At 44.2% G+C, this 19,789-nt stretch overlaps 1 protein-coding gene and 1 long non-coding RNA gene across 3 annotated transcripts in view; one reads left to right on the forward strand and one right to left on the reverse strand.

The window, feature by feature from the left end:
• LOC128686775 (calcium-activated chloride channel regulator 1) overlaps positions 1–6,799 on the forward strand; it is a 238,839-nt gene extending 232,040 nt beyond the window's left edge. For both annotated transcript variants that reach the window (XM_053773824.2, XM_070082238.1), the window contains exon 14: positions 898–6,799. In XM_053773824.2, coding sequence (XP_053629799.2) covers positions 898–1,976 — 1,079 coding nt within the window. In that variant the 3' untranslated portion in view covers positions 1,977–6,799. The remainder of the gene's footprint in view (positions 1–897) is intronic.
• The window catches only part of LOC138852334 (uncharacterized), a 64,889-nt gene that overhangs the window by 5,220 nt on the left and 39,880 nt on the right, over positions 1–19,789 (reverse strand). The gene's annotated exons all lie outside the window — the stretch shown is intronic.

Raw genomic sequence — 19,789 nt, forward strand, 5'->3', positions numbered from 1 at the left:
CTCCAAAACTCCTTTGCTATCCCCAACACCGTTGCCTACCACATCCGCATTAACAAAGAGAACGACAGTGCAAAAAATACGACCTAATTCTCAATACACTTCCAGTGTGTACTGTATTAGTATGCCTCATGAGAAAATTGGACCAATTTCCGCAATATGTGCTAGATCCAGATAGTAATAGTTATGCAGGACAACAGCCCGCAAGCATCATCAACGTGGCTGATCAGGCGGTCAAAAAGGAAGACTGGTAAGTTTGTGAAGCCAGTCACAAGACTGTGATGTGACGAAAATGTATGTGACCAGCATAATGAATCTCGGAACCGGCCACTCCAACCAGGACAGTATAGAGCTGTGTTCATTTAATTTTTAATTGCTGTCACCTGAGTGGCTAGTTGATTGTACACCCCGTGCTCATCCTGAGAGTGAAATCGCAAAAATAATTACAGCGCTCACAAAGGGTTTTAATCAGACCCCTATTGGGTGAATGGCTATATCTTCGGATACTGACAAGTTTAATTATTTCAGGATTTCAATTTCATTATATTGCAGTAAATTTATTTATTTGATGAAAATTAGATTATTTACAAAGCTAAACATTTTTGTCATTTACTGTTGAGTTTATTTAAACCTCACAAAGATCATTTATATTTGAAGCAATTTTTTACGTGAATAAGTTGAAAATAAGTAAGCATCAAATTTAGATGTAAAACTATGGCATGTATTAAATATGCAAGATGGTTTACTTTAACATTTAACAGCCTAATTATTTTAAAAAATGTTATTATTTTCTTTGTTTCAATGCGTTTTCCTGATAAAATATCCAGTTACAGACTTGTTATACTCACTCCTTAATACTGACACAGCTGAACATGCACTAATATGGCTCTCCTCTTGCAGCTATGAAGTACGAGGTGATCTTCTCTAGAAATGCTGCAGCTACGGGTCAGGGGTCTGGCGAGAAGACTCTAGAGTGGGAAACGCCTAAACTTGTAGGCACAGCCTCATCACATGATATGGCCTGGGGACGACACGATGGTGTCTACTACCTGGCCATGCGTGCGGTCAGCAAGACAGGCGTGCCAGGTCCCTGGTCCAACACAGCCGAGTTCTTCATGCCTCACCCATCCACCACTACCGAGATCAACACCGGTGGGTCCACTCAAGGTGGCGTACTGGGCGGAAGATTTGGCGAAATAGGCGTCACTACCCCTCAACCCAGTTTCCTTTCTACCCGCAACATTCTGGCCATCGTCGGGGCTGCTTGTGGCATTCTGATAGTCATTTTGGTTATGGCTGTGTACTACCTGTTAGTAGTGACGCGGCGGCGACGCCACAACCAGGAGAAGAAATCCATAGAGGTGCTAGAACCAGCTGCCACCACCACACCTGCTGGCTGTGACACTGACAGCGAAACTGATTCCATTACCAAGCCGCCGCCACCTCCGGAGGCCCGAGTAGTGGGCGAGGCAGAAATGACTGGGAAGAGATCCATGAGTCCCATACAGTCGTGGCCGGCCTCCACTCTCCTGGCTGAACACGAGAGGCGTCACCCACATGACACTCCCGAGGGAGGTGAGGCTGGAGGAGAGATGACCCTGCATCAACCGGACCTCGGTGTGCCCTACATGCCCACAGTTCATCCGGCTCCACCTCACCCCTTCTATTACCATACCCCTAATGGTCACTACATCGAGGATAACTTGCCAATGGATAGCGGATCTATGATATCTACTCAGCCTTCAGAGTCTATCTCTGTGTATAAAGTAGATACCAATACCAACGATAACGTTCGACAGCAACCTTCCTCCATGACAGCCACTCCCATCTCATGGGAAGGTGGGCGGCGGGCGGGGACAATGAAGGTACCCCCGCCGACTCCTCCGAAGCCCACCCTCTCCGCCCACCTGACATTGGGCGGGGTAGCTGCTACGCCTCTGGGAACCGAGAGGAAACGCAGGAACGTGACGCAGGTGTGAAGCCAGGGATGCGCCAGACTAAAATGGTCAATGATTCGCCTGACATGAACAGCCCCTCTCTAAGAGCAAAAAAAAAAAAAAAAAAAAGAAAAAAAAAGAGAACTAAATATAATGTTTCAGAGAGACCATGATGGATCTGTCTAAACATGGTTTTGAGCAGATTTTCACCTTTCTCAGGCGTTATAGCCACTTTACCCTGCTGGGTTATACTTGGCGGGGTAGAAACCACAGCCTTTCTGAACTACTGCGAGTGTAATTCTTCTGTGGAGCGACAGTGAAAAGTGGTGAATATTTCTCTTCCACTGACTAAAGTGATTTCCAGATGTACTTTTGAAAGGAAAGGGAATCGCGACTCTTGGAACAAAAGCCTCACTTAGTGCTGACAGTGGAACAAGAAGTATTCTTATGCGTATGTGAATTGTTGCTTTCATATCAGTAGAATAATAGCATGCACTTTGGAAATGGAAGGAAGCGAGCATTCATTATTTCTAAAGTGGGTTATGACAAAAGGCTGGGCTCGGCTTGTCAGTCAATTTGTAGTGAACACGGTCACAACTCTGCTGAATTTAAGAGGACTTTCTGTATCCCGAGGCGGAGTTCACTGTATTCAGAAACATGATTCACTTTGTTCAGGTACAGGGCTTGCTGCATTTCCTGAGATTGCTAACTGGATTCAATGAGGGTACTCCTGTATTCCGAGAGGAAGCTCACTGTAGGTATAACTTTTAAGTTCATATTTGTTTTTATATGATCTTAGCCATGAACGAAGTAATTAGGAGGCGAATGCCAGTTATCAAAGTGATTAATGACACTTTGTATCATAAATTAGATTGCCTGTAGTTTATCGTTAAACAGGAGTGAAATGAAGGAGGTAAATAGCCTCACATTACTGAGGATTTTTACCACATAATTAACTGTCAGACTTAAGCGGTTTCTTATTATGAATAAGAATATGGTTACAAATTATTCAGGTATAGTGAAGGCAACAGGTAATGTCTAGGTCAAAGAGCTTGCCTCCCCTATCCTTACCTAACCACTGCTGTTGTTAAGCTAGGTATGTGTTGTGCTTCTAGGTGTTCCACGAAGCTCACCACTTACCGTTAGGCTTCTTGTTATCAGATCAATTTTTTTATTCCATATTATATTAGCTGTGGAGTGTTTGTATATCTGTACTAGCTTATCAGTGTTGGCAGGGCAGTGGCACTCCATGCCCTGTGATGACAGGGAAATGGTATTTGCAGGTCATCTGCGTTGGTAGGGTGGTGGTGGTCCATACCCTTGATGTTGGCAAGTCTGTGAGGTTGCATGTCCTCAACGAAGGCAAGGCGGTTATAGATGCGCCTCCTCCATGCTGGAAGTGGATGTTCTTTGTGTTAGCTGGGCAGGAGTGTTGTAACACTTAGTCTTAGCAGGCCAGAAGTGTTGCACGTTTGTGTTGAGAGGACAGTACTGATGTATTTCCTTGCTTTAAGGGCAGTGGTGTTTTATCGCCCCCTTCCCCTGGTATTGGCAGAGCAGCGGTGACACAAGGTTTTGTATTCTCTGAGGGTATCTGTGTTACATATCCTCTTGTAGGAAAGGCAGTGTTTACATGTCATCTTGTAGGAAGGCTAATGTTACATGTCCTCTTTGGGAGAGCAGTGGAACTATATTTCCTTTGTAGAAGTTCAGTGGTGTTGTGTGTGTATTCTATGGAAGGGCAGTGATGTCGAATGCTCTCATTGAGAGGGGAGTGGTGTCGCATGCTCTCATTTAGAGGGCCAGTGGTGTTGCATATCCGTTGTGTTCGTACTGTGTGCCATCTTCAGCCAAGATCTGTTACCCGCCGCCACTTGCAACATTCTCTTACTTAATTATCATGCTGTACACTTCGTCGTCCAACTGCGAACTCTCTGCACATATTACTCAATAATGTATTTATAGCTGCACCTTTTTTGTATATGATGTACATAGAAGTTTTGTGCCAAATTTCATGTAGGCCATGTCTATTTTTGTACGTGTGATATCAGGCATGAGGAAGCAAGTAACACTAGCACTACTGAACAGATTTTGCAGACCTCGCCTGCACAGTGTAGTGTGCTCATTTTAACAGGCGCTTGAGTGACACTTCGTCATGACCAACGTTGTGTTTTTAGAAATTCGAAACAAGTGTTCGTATTATGTGTGTGTGTGGTGCGCGTCAGTGTGTGCAAGTGCATTTGAACATGCTAGATATTCTGATCTCCGAATGTAAAAAAAAAAAATTACTAGCTAATATGTGTTTGCATTGCTGCTTAGCTATGGACATTTGCCGACTGGCAGTGTTTACAAGAAGGGGAGGAGGGCGCTACGGAAAAAAAAGGTCTTCTGCTGTAATAAGAAACTAAATAGTGTTACTGCTGTACTTGGGAGCCTTAAGTGAGTAATGAAGGCAATCCTACGAGTCATTCATTTTAAAGTGGGGTTAACAATGAAGCATGGAATGCGTTATCACTCTTATTAATACGTGGGCGATGCTGCTGCTGCCAGCATCCCAGCCAGTGTGTTCGTCTCGGGTGCTGTAAAATACTACGTGCTCCGCGCGCGCGTCTGTTCGTGTTTAGCACGTTCACAAAAGCCTCTATTCACTCCGTAACATAGTAACAACAAGTGAAAAAAAATGATCGAAACTGGGGGAAAAAAAATGGCTGGCTTTAGTTACTTTTTACTAATACGTAATTTCATAATGTTTGTAAAGAAGTGAAATTAGCTCATCTGTCACAACAAACTTGTTCGTAAAAGTTCAACCGAGAAGAGAATTGAACCACGAGATTACTTTAACAATAAAAGGCAGCAAAGATGTATCAAAGTGTATCCCTCGCTATAACTGGTAAATAAATCAACTCTGGGTTTCCGTAGTCGACCGTGTCATACCCATAATGCCCAAGTTCCTCTGACAGTTGAGCTTGATAATTTGCTTTATTGCCGCACCTCGAACCCTCCCCAGTGTGGACCGAGGTGAGCACCGACCCCGACTGTGTGCTCAAAAAAAAAAAAAAACCTTTGCTGACCATAACTTCTCAGTGTCTCGTGTTCCATAATGCTCACCCCCCTCGTTGCGCCCTGTCTTATCCGAGGCTCCATCATGTGTGGGCCCTTTACATCGGTGCTCCTTCCTTTTCCCTCGGTATGTCCTCCCTTTCTCTTCAGTATGTCTCACTGTATATGACCAATTCCCTATCCGTATCATCCAGTTCCTCCGTATTCGTAATATCTTATTCCCCCTTCTCCTTTCTATGTGGTTCCCTCGCTCTTCAAACACCAAGACTTTCACCACACTCTTCCCCCTTCCCATTAGTGTTCCTTCCCATCCCACACGTATCGGCATCTGCCGGTGGTGCTCCTGCCGCTGACACCACAAGGCCCGGACTCAAAGCTAAACAAAGGCATCTAGACATCCCTTTCGTGCATCGATTTTATTTGTATTCATCACTGTATTAACTAAAACAAAACGTGTCTTCGGTTAGGCTCAAACGAGTTGTATCTGGCCGTTGGGAATTTTATTTTTCATTTGACAGGAACGCATATCAACCTGCTTTAGCACTTGTAATGCTGTACGATAATCATTATTGTGTAAGTCCGCACATTTATGTTTTAGAGGTTAAGAGATCCACTACGCCGGAAGAAGAGAAAAATGGGTCTGATTTACAGGGTGAACAGAGGGTGTACTCGGGACAACAGTGTGAGGGGAAGTCATGCTTCAGAGTGAACACTAATACAAGTACGCCGGCCGTAGAGAGCTGTGGATCACCCCGTCCATGTTAATGTACTGTTACTGTGTTTTACTGAATAAGACTACCACACTTGCTTTAATAAGACGTAATGATTTTTTGTTTTGTACTCTTTTTGGGTCACGTCTCCTCAGTCTCCCTCACGAGTAGCAACGCCACTGTGCTTCCCACTGGAACATTTGATACCCGGGACGATTAACGAGCTTGTTAGAAATATATTCGTTCATTGCCGCCGAATCAATTAGTTGGAGCCCAGTTCCGGAAATGATTATGTGCCTCTAATTTCTTTTTTGACTACCTCCCCCAGGAAGGATAAGAGAAGTACATAAAACATTCAAGCTAATGTAGGAATTAATAATACCTAAAGAAAACGAATGTTCAGACATGGCGCTAAGTGATGCGAGACGCGCTACTCCTGATGCTTACCTGAGAGACCTGACCGCCGTGCATGACTGGTGTCCGCAAGTGTGGCCAGCCATGCCCTCTGGTAGGTTATGCAGGCTCATTGCTTCTGGCCACGTCCTTGTCCGACTCACCAGCCTACATAAATACTTTTGATTACAAAGATAGAATTAGTGAATTATGTATAATGGTTGACTTGGAATCGAGTTTCTGGGACCACTGCAAATCTCGAACAACTGCCTGCCCACAACTGCGTATAGAGCACCCTTTGATATGAATATTCATTCGAAACTACAGCACAGTATTTGTATAAACTACTTAAGCTACTCAATTCTAATAATGGTCGCCTAAACAGAGTCCTGAGTCCCGTAAATCACTTGGGCCCTGATAGCTTCAGTGGTCTTGGGAGGTGTTGTACAGCTGAGTCAGACGAGGACACCAACAGGTCTAAGCCAGGCAAGGTGTAAGCCTAGTGTGTAAATCTTTGTGTGATGGTTATTGTAAACTTGTTTGTTACGAAGCCACTGTGATTTATGTAGTTTTATGATTACTCTTTAGACATTTATATGAACATTACTGTCACAATTTCCTCCTTTTTTTAATTTATCTAGTCGTGGGATTCATACATCATTGTCCCTGTGTACAGATCTCCAAATAAAAAGATTAATTGCATTAAGGTTTTATTTGCCCTGACAATCAATACTTAGCATACAAATTTGCTGTGATGGATATATGGGGCATTAGACCACCAGCAGCAATACCTTGGTTGACTAGGCTAGCACCAGACGAACCTAGTCCGTGACCAGGCTCCGGAAGTACTCTTGAAGCTCATCAACGGTATAGCAAAGGTAATAAATAGTAACGGAAATTACGCTAAACGTGTAGGGGGTAAAAAAAAAAAAAAAGCCGAGAATTTTGAAGTATTCAGGTTTGCTCCGAGGAAGGGGAGGACAGCTCCAATTCACTGTGATCAGGAACCCTTCACCAGCATCAAGGTAACTCACCTTATAGGGATATCCACTCACAAATAAATGCAACTATGGCATTAGGAAAGAGTTGTACGCTTGAAGACTGAGACACTTACGTAACAATTGGGAATCTTTACTGAGGAAACGTTTCGCTAGCCAGTGGCTTCTTCAGTCCAATACAAAGAAAAATGGTGGAAGATGAGGAGAATGAGGTAATCAGTCCCTCAGCCTAGAGACGGTGTGTTCAGTTCGCCAAGACTGATGGACTGAACACACCGACTCCCGGTTGAGGGAGTGATTACCTCATTCTCATGCTTTTCTCTATTAGACTGAAGAAGCCACGGGCTGGCGATATATTTCCTCAAAGATTCCCAAGTTTGCAGAAGTCTCTCTTTCAACTTGTCGCCTTTCGCAGTTTCAAGCCCATGCATTGACTTTCCCTCTACTAGTCATCTCCAGCAGTTGCTGTGCAATACAGAACAGACTGTTTTCCCCTTCAACGTTATATACACGGAAAGAAGCAAGTTCCTTAGTAAATATAAGCTGAGAGCTTACTCTAACCTCTATTGTAGGGATTACTTATCCTCGACTGGTAGTAAACAGGTTACGTGCAGTCGGACAGTTTTTTTTAACTGGATTCGGAGACTATCTTCCAATTATAGATAAACTTTTCTTCGAACAGACTCTTGCCAGACATATTTCATCTTTCAAGGGAAAGGAATCTAGCTAACTTCTGATAAGATTACGTCAATTTCTCTTATAACCTATGAAGAAACTGTCTTTTAGCAAGCCTACTGTTGTATTCTTCACTGTTTAGGGAATACTTACGAGATCATGTTTGTTTAATTAGGCTAAAAGTCTATCGACTACTCGAAGGTTTATTAACACTGCATGTCCTCTGTTCACAGTAAAGAATACTTTATTGAATATACAGATTTTATATATAATATATGAGGTGGAGGGAAGCTCGATCCTCCGTTCGCTAAGCCCGAGACGGAAAATTAACTATACTAACTTTAATCTGATACTAGCTAATATGCATTCCTGCGTACACAAACTGAACCTTCACAATTTTATGAACATACTCAAAAACACTGCTTGTGAAAGCTTGGCCTTGCAATTGCCTAAACGAGTTGTTCCACGTCTGCGTGTGAGAAAATCTTGCGTCATCATACCTAGAACAAACCAGTGTCATCTCTTATTCTCGTTCACGAAGGCCGTACAGTGTCGAGAATCTCGATATAAAAAGTACAGCAGCAGTTTGTAGTGAAATCAGTAGTCAAAAACTTGCAATTCGAAGGTCGCCTCTTCTGTCCTTATTAATTCTTAGACAATTTGCTAAATAGCGTAGGAACCGAAGTTTAAACACTAGAGGAGATTTAATATGTAACCGCTGAAAGTTATAGCGCACAGCCACGAAGATAGTCCATATATACTCAAGTTCTAGGTCCCTCTCCAGGGAGGTTCCTTGACGCTGGTGAGGGGCTCTTGATCTCGGGAATTGGATCTGTGCTCCAGCTCCCTGAATTGAGCCTGAATACCTTCCACCCTCCCCCCTTCCCAGGCGCTGTAAATCCCTACGGGTTTACGCTCCCCATAATCGAGCTCTAGGTCTAGGCTTTATAAGGATTAAAAAAGAAAAAGTCAAGTAAACAACAAAACAGGCAAAAAAATATTTGTGGAAAAGGGGGGAGGGGTGAAAATTAGACACCCAGAAGTGCGTAAGAACGGGACGACAAAGAGTAAAGTTTGAAATTTAAAAATAAGGGTAAAGGGAGGTAATGAGGTGATTACCGTGCGTTACTCTAGTGTTAGGAGGGTGTTTGTGGAGGCTACGAGGCCCTTTATTACTGCCTCATTACCTCCACACCTCTGAACCTCCACTAAGCTTTCCACCATCCCCCCAGCCCAGTCTTCTTCAACTTACTCCCTCCCTCAGCATCACTCTCAAAGCAAATATTTCTATTTGTGATTACTGTTGTTGCCTCCCTCCTTCCCTTTCAGTTTACGAGTCTTGTCTGTTTGTCTGTCTGTATCAATGTACTGTTCCGTTATAGATGTCTATCTCGTTTATTAACTTTTAATACTTAACACTTTTTTCCTTTACAATTTCCGACTATTTATCTTACTATCCAAGTAGAAGGCGGTTCCAATTCCCCGGATTAAGATCCTTACAGAGGCACCAAATTGCCACCGTTGAAGAAAGGCGAAATATAAAGGCGATCCACTAGGCACACGCAGGTTTAAGCACCCACATTATAGCCTCCTTTATAACTATCAAAACCTATTTAGGCAGATTTACGCTCACTTTTATGCTTTTTCTCATTTTTCGTAGGATATTCATTAATTTAAATCATCGTCTGAGGTATATTCAACACATTTTTGTAAAACTATGCACATTACGTAACGAAAATTTCCACACACATAAATATTAATAAACAATAGCCTCAAGTTAACGACCTGTCGTCCAAAAATCAATTAACTATAATTATATATTAATTGTAATGCAATAATATGTAAATGACACGTTTTTTCCTATAAAAAACAATACCATGACTGGAACGATGCACAGATAACCCCCCCCCCCACATAGATGGAAACTAATGACGAGGTTTCTGTCCGACTTGGACCATTAACTCGTCAATGGTCCATTGGTTGGTTAATGGTCCGAGTCTGACCGAAACTTCATTAGTTTCATTCTCCTGTGTGGGGGTTATCTGAGTATTGTTCCTAAGCGCACACAAGCAACGTGAACCATTGACAAGAAAGAAAGTCATCCGTCATGTTTTAGTGCCCTAGTCTGGGTTTTCATTTTTTCACGGTTTTGAGTCACTAAAACGTGTGATTAGGATAAGATATAGAAACGTGGTTCGTCTTTACAACGCGAGGACATACATATAAATTACTAAATCTTGGTAGATTATCATTGGCAAATTATTGTGTGTGTAGTCAGGTAGCGTGTTTACCCCGCGCTTAGCTGACGGAGGATCGAGCCTTTAACGTGTCTGGTATAATAAAAGTTAAACTTCAGTTTATCTAAGACAAATTGAAACTTAACAAAGTGTGTGTGTAAAGCTTCTTGACCTTCAGACAACCTTTAAAGGACAAGTAAGAGCGACCTTGTCCTCCAAGATGAATGCAGTCGACACCCCGCGCGAGACACCTTCGCTGATTCCCCCCAAAAATTAAGATAACTTCCGAATAATGAGAAAGTTATGGCGTGACTGGCTCGAATAGCGGCCGTTTATCTGGCAACACCTGCTATTAAAGGCCGGCGTGTTACGGTATGATGAAGAGGCAGTTAATGAACCTTTTATTTTTTTAATCGTAATCGTTCCCCCCGAACGTATCTCGGTTGCCAGACGCAATCTCGTCGGTAATTACCGAGCAGCAGATGACAACATTCTCCGCCATCTTCTATTAGAGAGAGCGCTGCAATTAAAGCATGCCACCTGATCTGAAAGGCTGTAGAACTCTCACGCTCTGTAGGCAAGCGGCTGAAGTTCTAGGAGAGTTAGCCCAACCGGGAGACGTGGTTATTGTGCTCTCACACGTTTAGCACCTCCAGCGTCAGGCAAATCGTTAGGTGGTAGTGATAGCTGCGATATTTAGCACCTTAAAGGCCAGACAGGTCGTTAGGTGGTAGTGATAGCTGCGATGTTTAGCACCTTAAAAGCCAGACAGGTCGTTAGGTGGTAGTGATAGCTGCGATGTTTAGCACCTTAAAAGCCAGACAGGTCGTTAGGTGGTAGTGATAGCTGTAACATTTAAGGAGCACTTTGGCCATACAGGTCACACAGCACTCATAGCCATAAAACTGTGCAACAAAACTGTACAACGAAAACAATGATAAAATTAAAAAAAAAAATAACAAATACAAATAAATACCATGAAACCAAGTTAAAAAAAAAAACAGCATCGACAGTGTTAAGTCACTGCTTTTGCAATTTGGTATCAATAATCCTAGGTCCCAAGGGCAACAGTAAATACCTTTGCATTTATATGGTTACAAATCCAGTTTAAAATGAAATAAATTCCACTAGAAAATATGCAGCAATTATTCGACCATAAAGCGACCCAATCCCTTTCCGGTGATGGGGCGGCCAACACCGCAGTGCAATCAGCAGAAACGTCGAAAGAGTTCAGGACAATGATCTCTCTTCCATTCCTTCAGAGGCAAACTTTAAGGAAAGGGGCAGTATTCCATAATTTACAGGAAAAAAAAAGTCAGATTCTTAGGGAAGCACCAAGGTAAAGAGCTCCCTCTCACCCCCCTTCATTCATAAAACCACAGCTGTTCGAACCCCCATAGTCACGAGAAGGTGACCCAGCGACGAGAGAATGGTAAATCGATCAGCCTCTCAGTGAATGGACGATCGGTATACGTGCAAAGCAGAGCTGCTGTGAGTAATCAGTACAAATGTAGAGCCACTAGTTCTCCTCTATACTCTATAGTAGAGCTGCTAAGTGATCAAAAGGCAAGTAGAGCAGAGGTGCTGGGAAGGGAGAGAAAGATGATTACTGCAGCTTTGGATTATATAGGAGAAAACACATTCTTTGTGGATAAAAAATATGAAAAATGTTACAGTAAGAAGAAAGCATTATCTATGTAAGGAAAATGAAAGAGTTGTGGTGGAAATGCCACGCTTGTGGGGGTGTGAGGAACCAATTTTTTGTGGGGAAAACATTACACAAGAGAAAAATTATGCTTAAATGAGAAAGTGCAAGTCCTAAATATATAAACATAGGTTATTAAGAGGATACAATGAGAATTTCTCAGAACTGCCTAAAGTGACTTATTGCAACATTTTATCGTCTATGTCTTCAATATCGAAGGAAATTAAGTATAGTTAGATGTTTGACTGCGAGACTATACATGAACACGAGAACAAATCTGACGTATTCAAAGATTGCATCAGGACGTACAGTCGACTTAACTCACTCTTTCAGTTGGAGTTTATCTGCGTTGTAACAGAGCTAGTGTTATAGAATTAGACTTATAGAATTAGGAGAGTTTGATCAAACGTCACTGGGAGAAACATGACGGATTTTGAAGCAGGGAATCGAAATACAACCTGTATATTATTATATATAATGATGGGACGGTGCCGAGCCCAGTAATAATCATCACACAGCTTCCGGGAAGAGAGGGGTAATCAGGCAGTTCGAGATCTAGAAAGAATAGCTCCAAATCCACGGATAAAGAGCTCTTCAAAACTATGTAGGCACCCTATGCACTGTTTGGGAATATGTTACCCTTGAGAGAAAAAATTATATTGTGAACATGTTAGGAAAATATGCTGTTTGGGAATATGTTACCCTTGAGAGAAAAAATTATATTGTGAACATCAACATTAAAGATTATTATTATAATCAAAAAGAAGCGCTAAGCCACAAGGGCTATACAGCGCTGCAGGGTAGGGAAGGAAGCGAGGGTATTGGATGGCAGAAGGGAGGAGGGATGATCAGCAGGTTACAGAAAACAGCGGGGCAGGGGATAGTACGGGGGTAGCAAGAGATTGAAGTAGAAAGGGCTGAAGGTATCAGAATTTGTGAAGTAAGTCAGTTGTTGTCAAAAAGTCAATGAGAGAGTCCGGATGAAAGGTGGGTCCATCAGCGAGAAGGGAAGGTAAAGAGAGAGTAGCGGAGCGAAGACGACGACAGAGGTAAATTCTGCGTGCTCGTTGATAAAGTGGGCAATCCAACAGAATGTGGCTGACTGACAATGGAGCTTGGCAATTCACACAGAGAGGAGCAGGACGCCTCTCCATGAGATATCCATGAGTAAGACGAGTATGGCCAATGCGAAGACGGGAGAGAGTAGTCTCCCAACCTCGACACTGGTGATAAGAAGACGGCCAGTAACCTATACTCGGTTTAATAGATTGAAGTTTGTTGCCGAGCATAGTAGACCAACGTTGCTGCCAACGGGTGTGAAGGTGGGAAGATATTGCAGCAAAATAGTCCGTAAATGGAATACCTCTATAAGAAACTGGTAGGTCATGTACTGCTGACCGCGCAGCAGTGTCTGCCTGTTCATTGCCCTGTACGTCAACATGACCAGGGACCCAACAAAAAACAATATCTTTATGCTTGGTAAAGATGCGGCGTAGCCAAAGTTGGATACGGAGGACTAAGGGGTGAGGTGTATCAAATTTTTGTATAGCCTGTAAAGCACTAAGGGAGTCTGAGACAACCACAAATGATGACACAGGCATAGATGCAATACGGATAAGTGCTGTAAGGATGGTATACAATTCAGCAGTAAAAATACTAGCCGAAGATAGTAAATGCCCTTGTACGACGCTGTCCGGAAACACTGCTGCGAATCCTACGCCGTCAGAAGACTTAGAGCCATCTGTGTACACGGCAATGGCACGAGAATGAGAGTGAAAGTGGTCAAGAAAAAGAGAGCGGGAAGCGACCGTAGACAGTTGGGCTTTCGAGCAAGGGAGGGAGAAAGAACAGACTCGAACAGCTGGAACTTCCCAGGGGGGTAGGGAAAAGTGGGATGCTACATGTACATAGAAAGGTGGTAGTTGAAGAGAAGACAAGAGCGAATGAAGGCGAAGAGAGAAGGGACGGAGTAAACAGGGGCGGCGAACAAATAAAGAATGTCTACTAATATCAGTGACCATTCTATAAATGGAAGGATTGCGGAGATCATGAGAGCGTACATAGTAGCGCAGGCAATGGGCATCACGGCGATCGGATAAAGATGGAACGTTCGCTTCTGTATAGAGGCTCTCGACAGGGGAAGAGCGAAAAGCACCAAGGCATAAACGTAACCCTTGGTGATGAATGGGGTTAAGGCTAGAGAGAGTAGCAGGAGATGCCGCTGAATAGATCTGGTCACCATAATCAAGTTTCGATAAAATAAGGGTGGAATGTAGGCGGAGGAGGGTTCGACGATCAGCTCCCCATGAAAGATGAGCAAGGGTTTTAAGAAGGTTCAGCCGGCTGTGACAAGTTGCCTTCAGAGAGGTAATGTGAGGTTTCCAGGATAACCTACGATCAAAGAGGAGGCCCAGAAACTTGACTGTATCACGTTCAGGGATACGGGAGCCATAGAGGTACAAAGGATGATCGGAGATGACAGAGCGTCTAGTGAAAGTAATTTGGTGGGTTTTAGTGCTGGAAAATTTAAACCCACGTGTGGTGGCCCAATTGGAAACACGGTCGACTGCATGTTGGAGAGAAACTGTAATGAGGTGACGGTCAGCGCCTGCACAGGCAATAGCGAAGTCATCAACATAGAGTGATGACCAAATATTTGATGGAAGACTAGAGGCCAAATCATTAATAGCAAGGAGAAAAAGTGTTGTGCTCAGAACACATCCCTGGGGGACACCTTCAGCTTGGATAAAGTCCGGGGAGAGCACATTATTAACCCGAACACGGAAATGCCTGTCAGTTAAAAAGTTCTTAAGGAAGGATGGTAGATTGCCTCGAAGGCCTAAGGAGTGGGCTTGGGCTAAAATATTATACCTCCAAGTTGTGTCATATGCCTTCTCAAGGTCAAAAAATATGGCAATAACTGAGTGGTTATTCGCAAAGGCATTACGAACATACGTATCCAAGCGTAGTAAGGGGTCTATGGTAGAACGTCCCTTACGAAAGCCATATTGACGAGTGGAGAGACTGTTATGTGTCTCTAAATACCACACTAAACGTCTATTTACTAGGCGTTCCATTACTTTGCAAACTGCACTGGTAAGAGCAATGGGACGATAGTGGGAGGTTTCATGTCCCGTAGTGCCTGGTTTGCGGAAAGGGAGAACAATGGCGGATTTCCACAGCTGTGGAAGAACTCCTTGTGACCAAATAAGATTGTAAAGGCGTAATAGGACTGCAAGGCCTGACTGATGTAAATGTTGTAGCATACGAATATGAATGTCGTCGGGCCCAGCTGCCGATGATCGGCAAGCTGAGAGTGTTGCCTCCAGTTCTTGAAGTGTAAAAGGCACATTATACTGTTCTTCTCTGAGAGAAGAAAAGTCCAAGGGTGCTAACTCTCTGGCAGACTTTGAGGAAAGAAATGAGGGGCATAGATGGAGTCCCTGAGAAATACGGACCAGATGATTGCCAATTTCATTGGCAACATCTAGTGGGTTTGCTATATCAACACCGGCAACCCGCAGAACAGGAGCCGGGTCAGGAGAATATTTACCACTCAGTTTTCATACTTTTTTCCAGACTGCACTCATAGAGGAAGCAGAGGTGATGGTGGAGACATAATCTCGCCAGCAAGTGTGTTTAGCGTCACGGATGACACGGCGAGCGATCGCACGCTTCTGTTTAAAATCAAGGAGTCTCTCTGTGGTTCTACTGTACCGGTACCTGCCCCATGCAGCGCGTTTCAAACGTACTGCACGAGCACAAGCAGGAGACCACCAAGGCACGCATTTCTGAGAATGCCTGCCCGAAGTTTGGGGTATAGAATGAGAAGCTGCGGTTAAAACGGAGGACGAGAAGAGGTGTAAAAACTCATCGATGGAGGACGAAGAAGGAACCTCTCTAAAAACAGTTAGGTGTGAGTAAAGGTTCCAATTTGCCCGATCAAATTGCCAGCGTGGGATGCGAAGAGGTGGTGAATATGAAGGGGAAGTAAGAATGATTGGGAAATGATCGCTGTCATGTAAGTCCGGGAGAACAGACCAAGTGAAGTCTAATGCGGTGGAGGAAGAGCAGACTGAGAGATCGATGCAAGAGAGAGTACGAGTCCGAGGATCAAAATGGGTGTGCGTACCTGTATTTAACACATGGAGGGGGTGGGTGGCAAGAAAAGCCTCTAACTGAATTCCACGGGAATCACAGTGAGACCCCCCCCCCAGAGGAAATGGTGGGCATTAAAATCACCAAGTAACAGAATCGGTGGCGGTAATGACGAAACAAGAAAGGCAATATCCGGAATAGATAATGCCCGAGAAGGAGAGAGATATAAAGAACAGAGCGTATACCACCTATGCAAGTGGATACGGGCTGCTGTGTAATGCAGCGAAGTATGAACAAATAGCTGATGGTACGGAATATCAGTGCGTAGAAGAAGGGCACTTTCATTAAAGGTCCCATCAGGAAAAGGATCTGAAGAAGACAATAAATTATAGCCTGAGATGGGAGAGATAACAGCAGAGTGTAATTTTGGTTCCTGTAAGCAAACACCAACAGGGGCAAACTGGGAGAGTAACATCTGAAGCTCACCCCGATTACTCCTGAGGCCGCGTATATTCCACTGTAAATAGGCCATGATTGGCAATGATAAAGATACTTGAAATCCGCAGGTAAGGGTTCCTACGGACTAGAGGGGTTAGAAAAGTCCACATGCGGAGGCAGTGGAAAACGTTCGAGCAGCGAAGGAACGGTGCGCTGTGAAGAAAGGAGTTGCGCAGATGGAGGAGAGGAGAGAGAAGGAACAGAGGGTGGATCAGTGTCCATTGATGGTTTAGTCTCTGCAATATATTCAGAGATTGCTTCAAGTGTTTCGGAATTCAGAGACGTTGTATGGGAGACAATATTGGGAATGGTAGGTGGGAGGATGAGTAAAGATTGGAACTGTATTGGACTGTACCAAGGTAGGGGGGGTCGAAAGGGTGGAGGGAACTGGAGAAGCGTGGAAGGGGATAGAAGAGGCAGAAACCTGGGAGGTGGCAGAAGAGGAAGAAACCTGGGAGGGAACAGGGGAGGAAGGTACAGTACGAGGAGGAGGGTGAACCTCTACACTTGTAACAGAGCCAGTGAGAGGGGGAGAACCAGGGACAGAGACAGGGAGGGTAAAATGAGGAGGTGGAAGATGGGTAGGAGGTGTTAACGGACCTTTTTTTGACTTTTGAGAAGTAGAGGGACGATTGGGAGGAGGTGTCGTACGAGGTCTCGTCGATACTGAGGCTTGTGAGAGAGAACTCGAAGAAGCGAGATTAGACTGAGGCGTTGAAGTAGGGACGTCTGAGCCGAGGACAGCAAAAGGATTAGATACAGGAGTGACTATGGGAGAGGTAACCACAGAGGTGGGTGTAGAAGATGGGATACCAGAAGTGGGGGGACGTTTTGAAACACGGGAATAAGAAACACGTGGGAGTCTCCCTTGGAGGCGGAGATGAGAAACTGCCATGGCATAAGGGAGACCTTCTGTCTCTTTGAGGTAACGGATTTCCCGCTCGTTTAAATAGACTTGACAACGGCGAGAGTACGAAGGGTGAGCCTCATGACAGTTAAGGCAAGAGGGAGATCGATTGCAAGACGCATTAGAATGGTCATCGGCACCACAGACTGGGCATTCGGCGATAGATCTGCAATATTTCGCTGGATGGCCAAATCGCCAGCAATTTCTACACTGTTGTGGTGTAGGGATCACCTTTCGAACTTGTAACCGATGTCCTGCTATATAAACTGAGGATGGGAGTTCTCGGCTGTCAAAAGTTAAACGAGCCACATTGCTAGGGTATCGTCTCCGCCCGCGGGCAGGAAGAACGTAAGTGTCTACCTTGAGGATTGGGAGATCTTGGAGTTCCAGCTGTTCAAGAATGTCAGTGCCACATGTCTGGAAATTTTGTTGAACTATGGTATGGGGCAGAATGACGGTACCACTACAAGAATTGAGGGAATGATGTTTTTCAAGAGTGACAGGAACAGTATCGATATGGGAAAGACGAGAGAGCTCATGAGCCTGGGTAGCATTCTGTACGGTAATGATGCGCGTACCGCTCTTAAGAGCATGAAAAGAAATATCTTTACCAACATGGCGTAGGAGTGCCTTGCCAATACTATGGTCAGAAAGATAGGCAGTAGAGGAAGTCGGTCGTAAAGTGAAGAATTTAGTCCATTGTTCAGTCTGAAACTGAGCGTGGAAAGGTAGTGAAGGACGTGTCGATCGTTTCTGAGAAGAACGAGGAGGTGGAGAAGTATCATCAGCAGGTAATTGTCGTTGGCGTTTTGGCGTGGGACCAGAGTTGGTCCGACGTGGAACGGGTCGGCGATTTGAAAATTGCCGCACCGTAGAGGGAGAGGCCGGAAGCATAGTCAGAGGAGAGCGAAGGTCCGATAAATCGAAAGAGTCAGTCGAGGCCTCAGTACCTGAAGCGGGTGAGGAAACAGCACCGGCAATAGGTACAGAGGCATGAGGAGTGTCTGAAGAGTGGTCCAAAGACGAGGCGGGGTCAGAACGGGGTGTGGTATCAAGAAGGGGCCCGGGGGTAGTAGGTTCATGGACTAGGGCTGCCATGGTTAGGTTACTTCTTTCTTTTTGTTTTTAAGAAAAAAAAAGAAAGAAGAAAAGAAAATAAAAATAAAAAAAAGAATAAAAAAAGGGGGGACCGGGGAGGGATAGTTCCTAGGAGGAATGAAAGGGCCAGAAATCTCCCTCCGCGCCCAAGAGGACCTCAGCACCGCAAGTAGCGCAGATGCAGCATGGAACCCGTGCCATACCCTACCCATCATGCTAGTAAACTAACAATCCGGGATAGCAACCTCACATCTGCCGAGCTATCTCGGTGGACAAAAGAGAGGGCGGCCGGATATCCGCCACAAAGCATACCTCCTTCGGCCACCACCCCCGGAATCCGAAAGGTGGCTTCCAGAGATACACCCGTCGCCCGAAAGACACCCAAAGCTACTCCGGGATACCGGAGAGGGATCGGGACATCCCTAGGCGATCCAGATTCCACGGCAAACTACGCCACCGCCAAGAACCTCAACGGAATGGGATAGACCCCGGTATCCTTTCCCCTACCTAGGAACTAGCGCGCCTGTGGGAGAAATCCCAAAGGCCAAAAAGAGGAAGGGCAAAAGGGAGGGGTGGGGAGGAGGAGGAGGAAAGGAAAAAGGGGAGGATGGGATAGGGGAGGGGAGATTGGGGGGTAATTAGGTTCGGTCTGAGGAAGAAGACCGACAGGTCTAATTCCTCAGACCAAGAGCCTCTTCACCACGCCAAGGAGCCCCCCTTGAAGAGGCTCCTTGCATCTAGAGCCCACCAACAGCACCAAGTCATCTTCTTCAAGGGAATATCTGGCACAGAAATAAGAGGAAATTGGCAGCTCCAGAATTAGCGGAATAAAAATATAACCGAAAAATATTTTGTTTTTGTCATTCCACGACCGGCACATTACATTATTATTCTTTTCCCGTTATCTACACAATATTCTTCCCTCAAGAAATTTTAGTTGACAGTGAAAGTTTTTTTTCCACGGAACTGTAGCCACCATTCCGCCAATCAAATATTACACACACACAGGTGTGAATATATATATATATATATATATTATATATATATATATATATATATATATATATATATATATATATATATATATATATATATATATATATATATATATATATATATATATATATATATATATATATATATATATATATATATATATATATGAGTGTTGATAAATAAACAAAAGAATGTGTTATGGTTACATTGCGTTTTCTCCTTCAAAATTGATAATTTGCGATTCATCGTTACCTTATTATCTATGAGTTACATTTTGCCAAGGTCCTTGCAGGTGGGGCAGTTATTCACCTCCCACCCCACAAGGCCCACCCCACTAGGCCCACCCCACTAGGCCCACCCCACTAGGCCCACCCCACCAGGCCCACCCAACACCCACTGCGACGCACATTTTCATGACGGTAAAATTCATGTATGCAAATAAGTTTCATGTTACACGTAGTGCGAGAGGAAGTTTCGTCC

This window comes from Cherax quadricarinatus, chromosome 7 (genome assembly GCF_038502225.1).
Source record: "Cherax quadricarinatus isolate ZL_2023a chromosome 7, ASM3850222v1, whole genome shotgun sequence".
Classification (NCBI taxonomy): Eukaryota; Metazoa; Arthropoda; class Malacostraca; order Decapoda; family Parastacidae; genus Cherax; species Cherax quadricarinatus.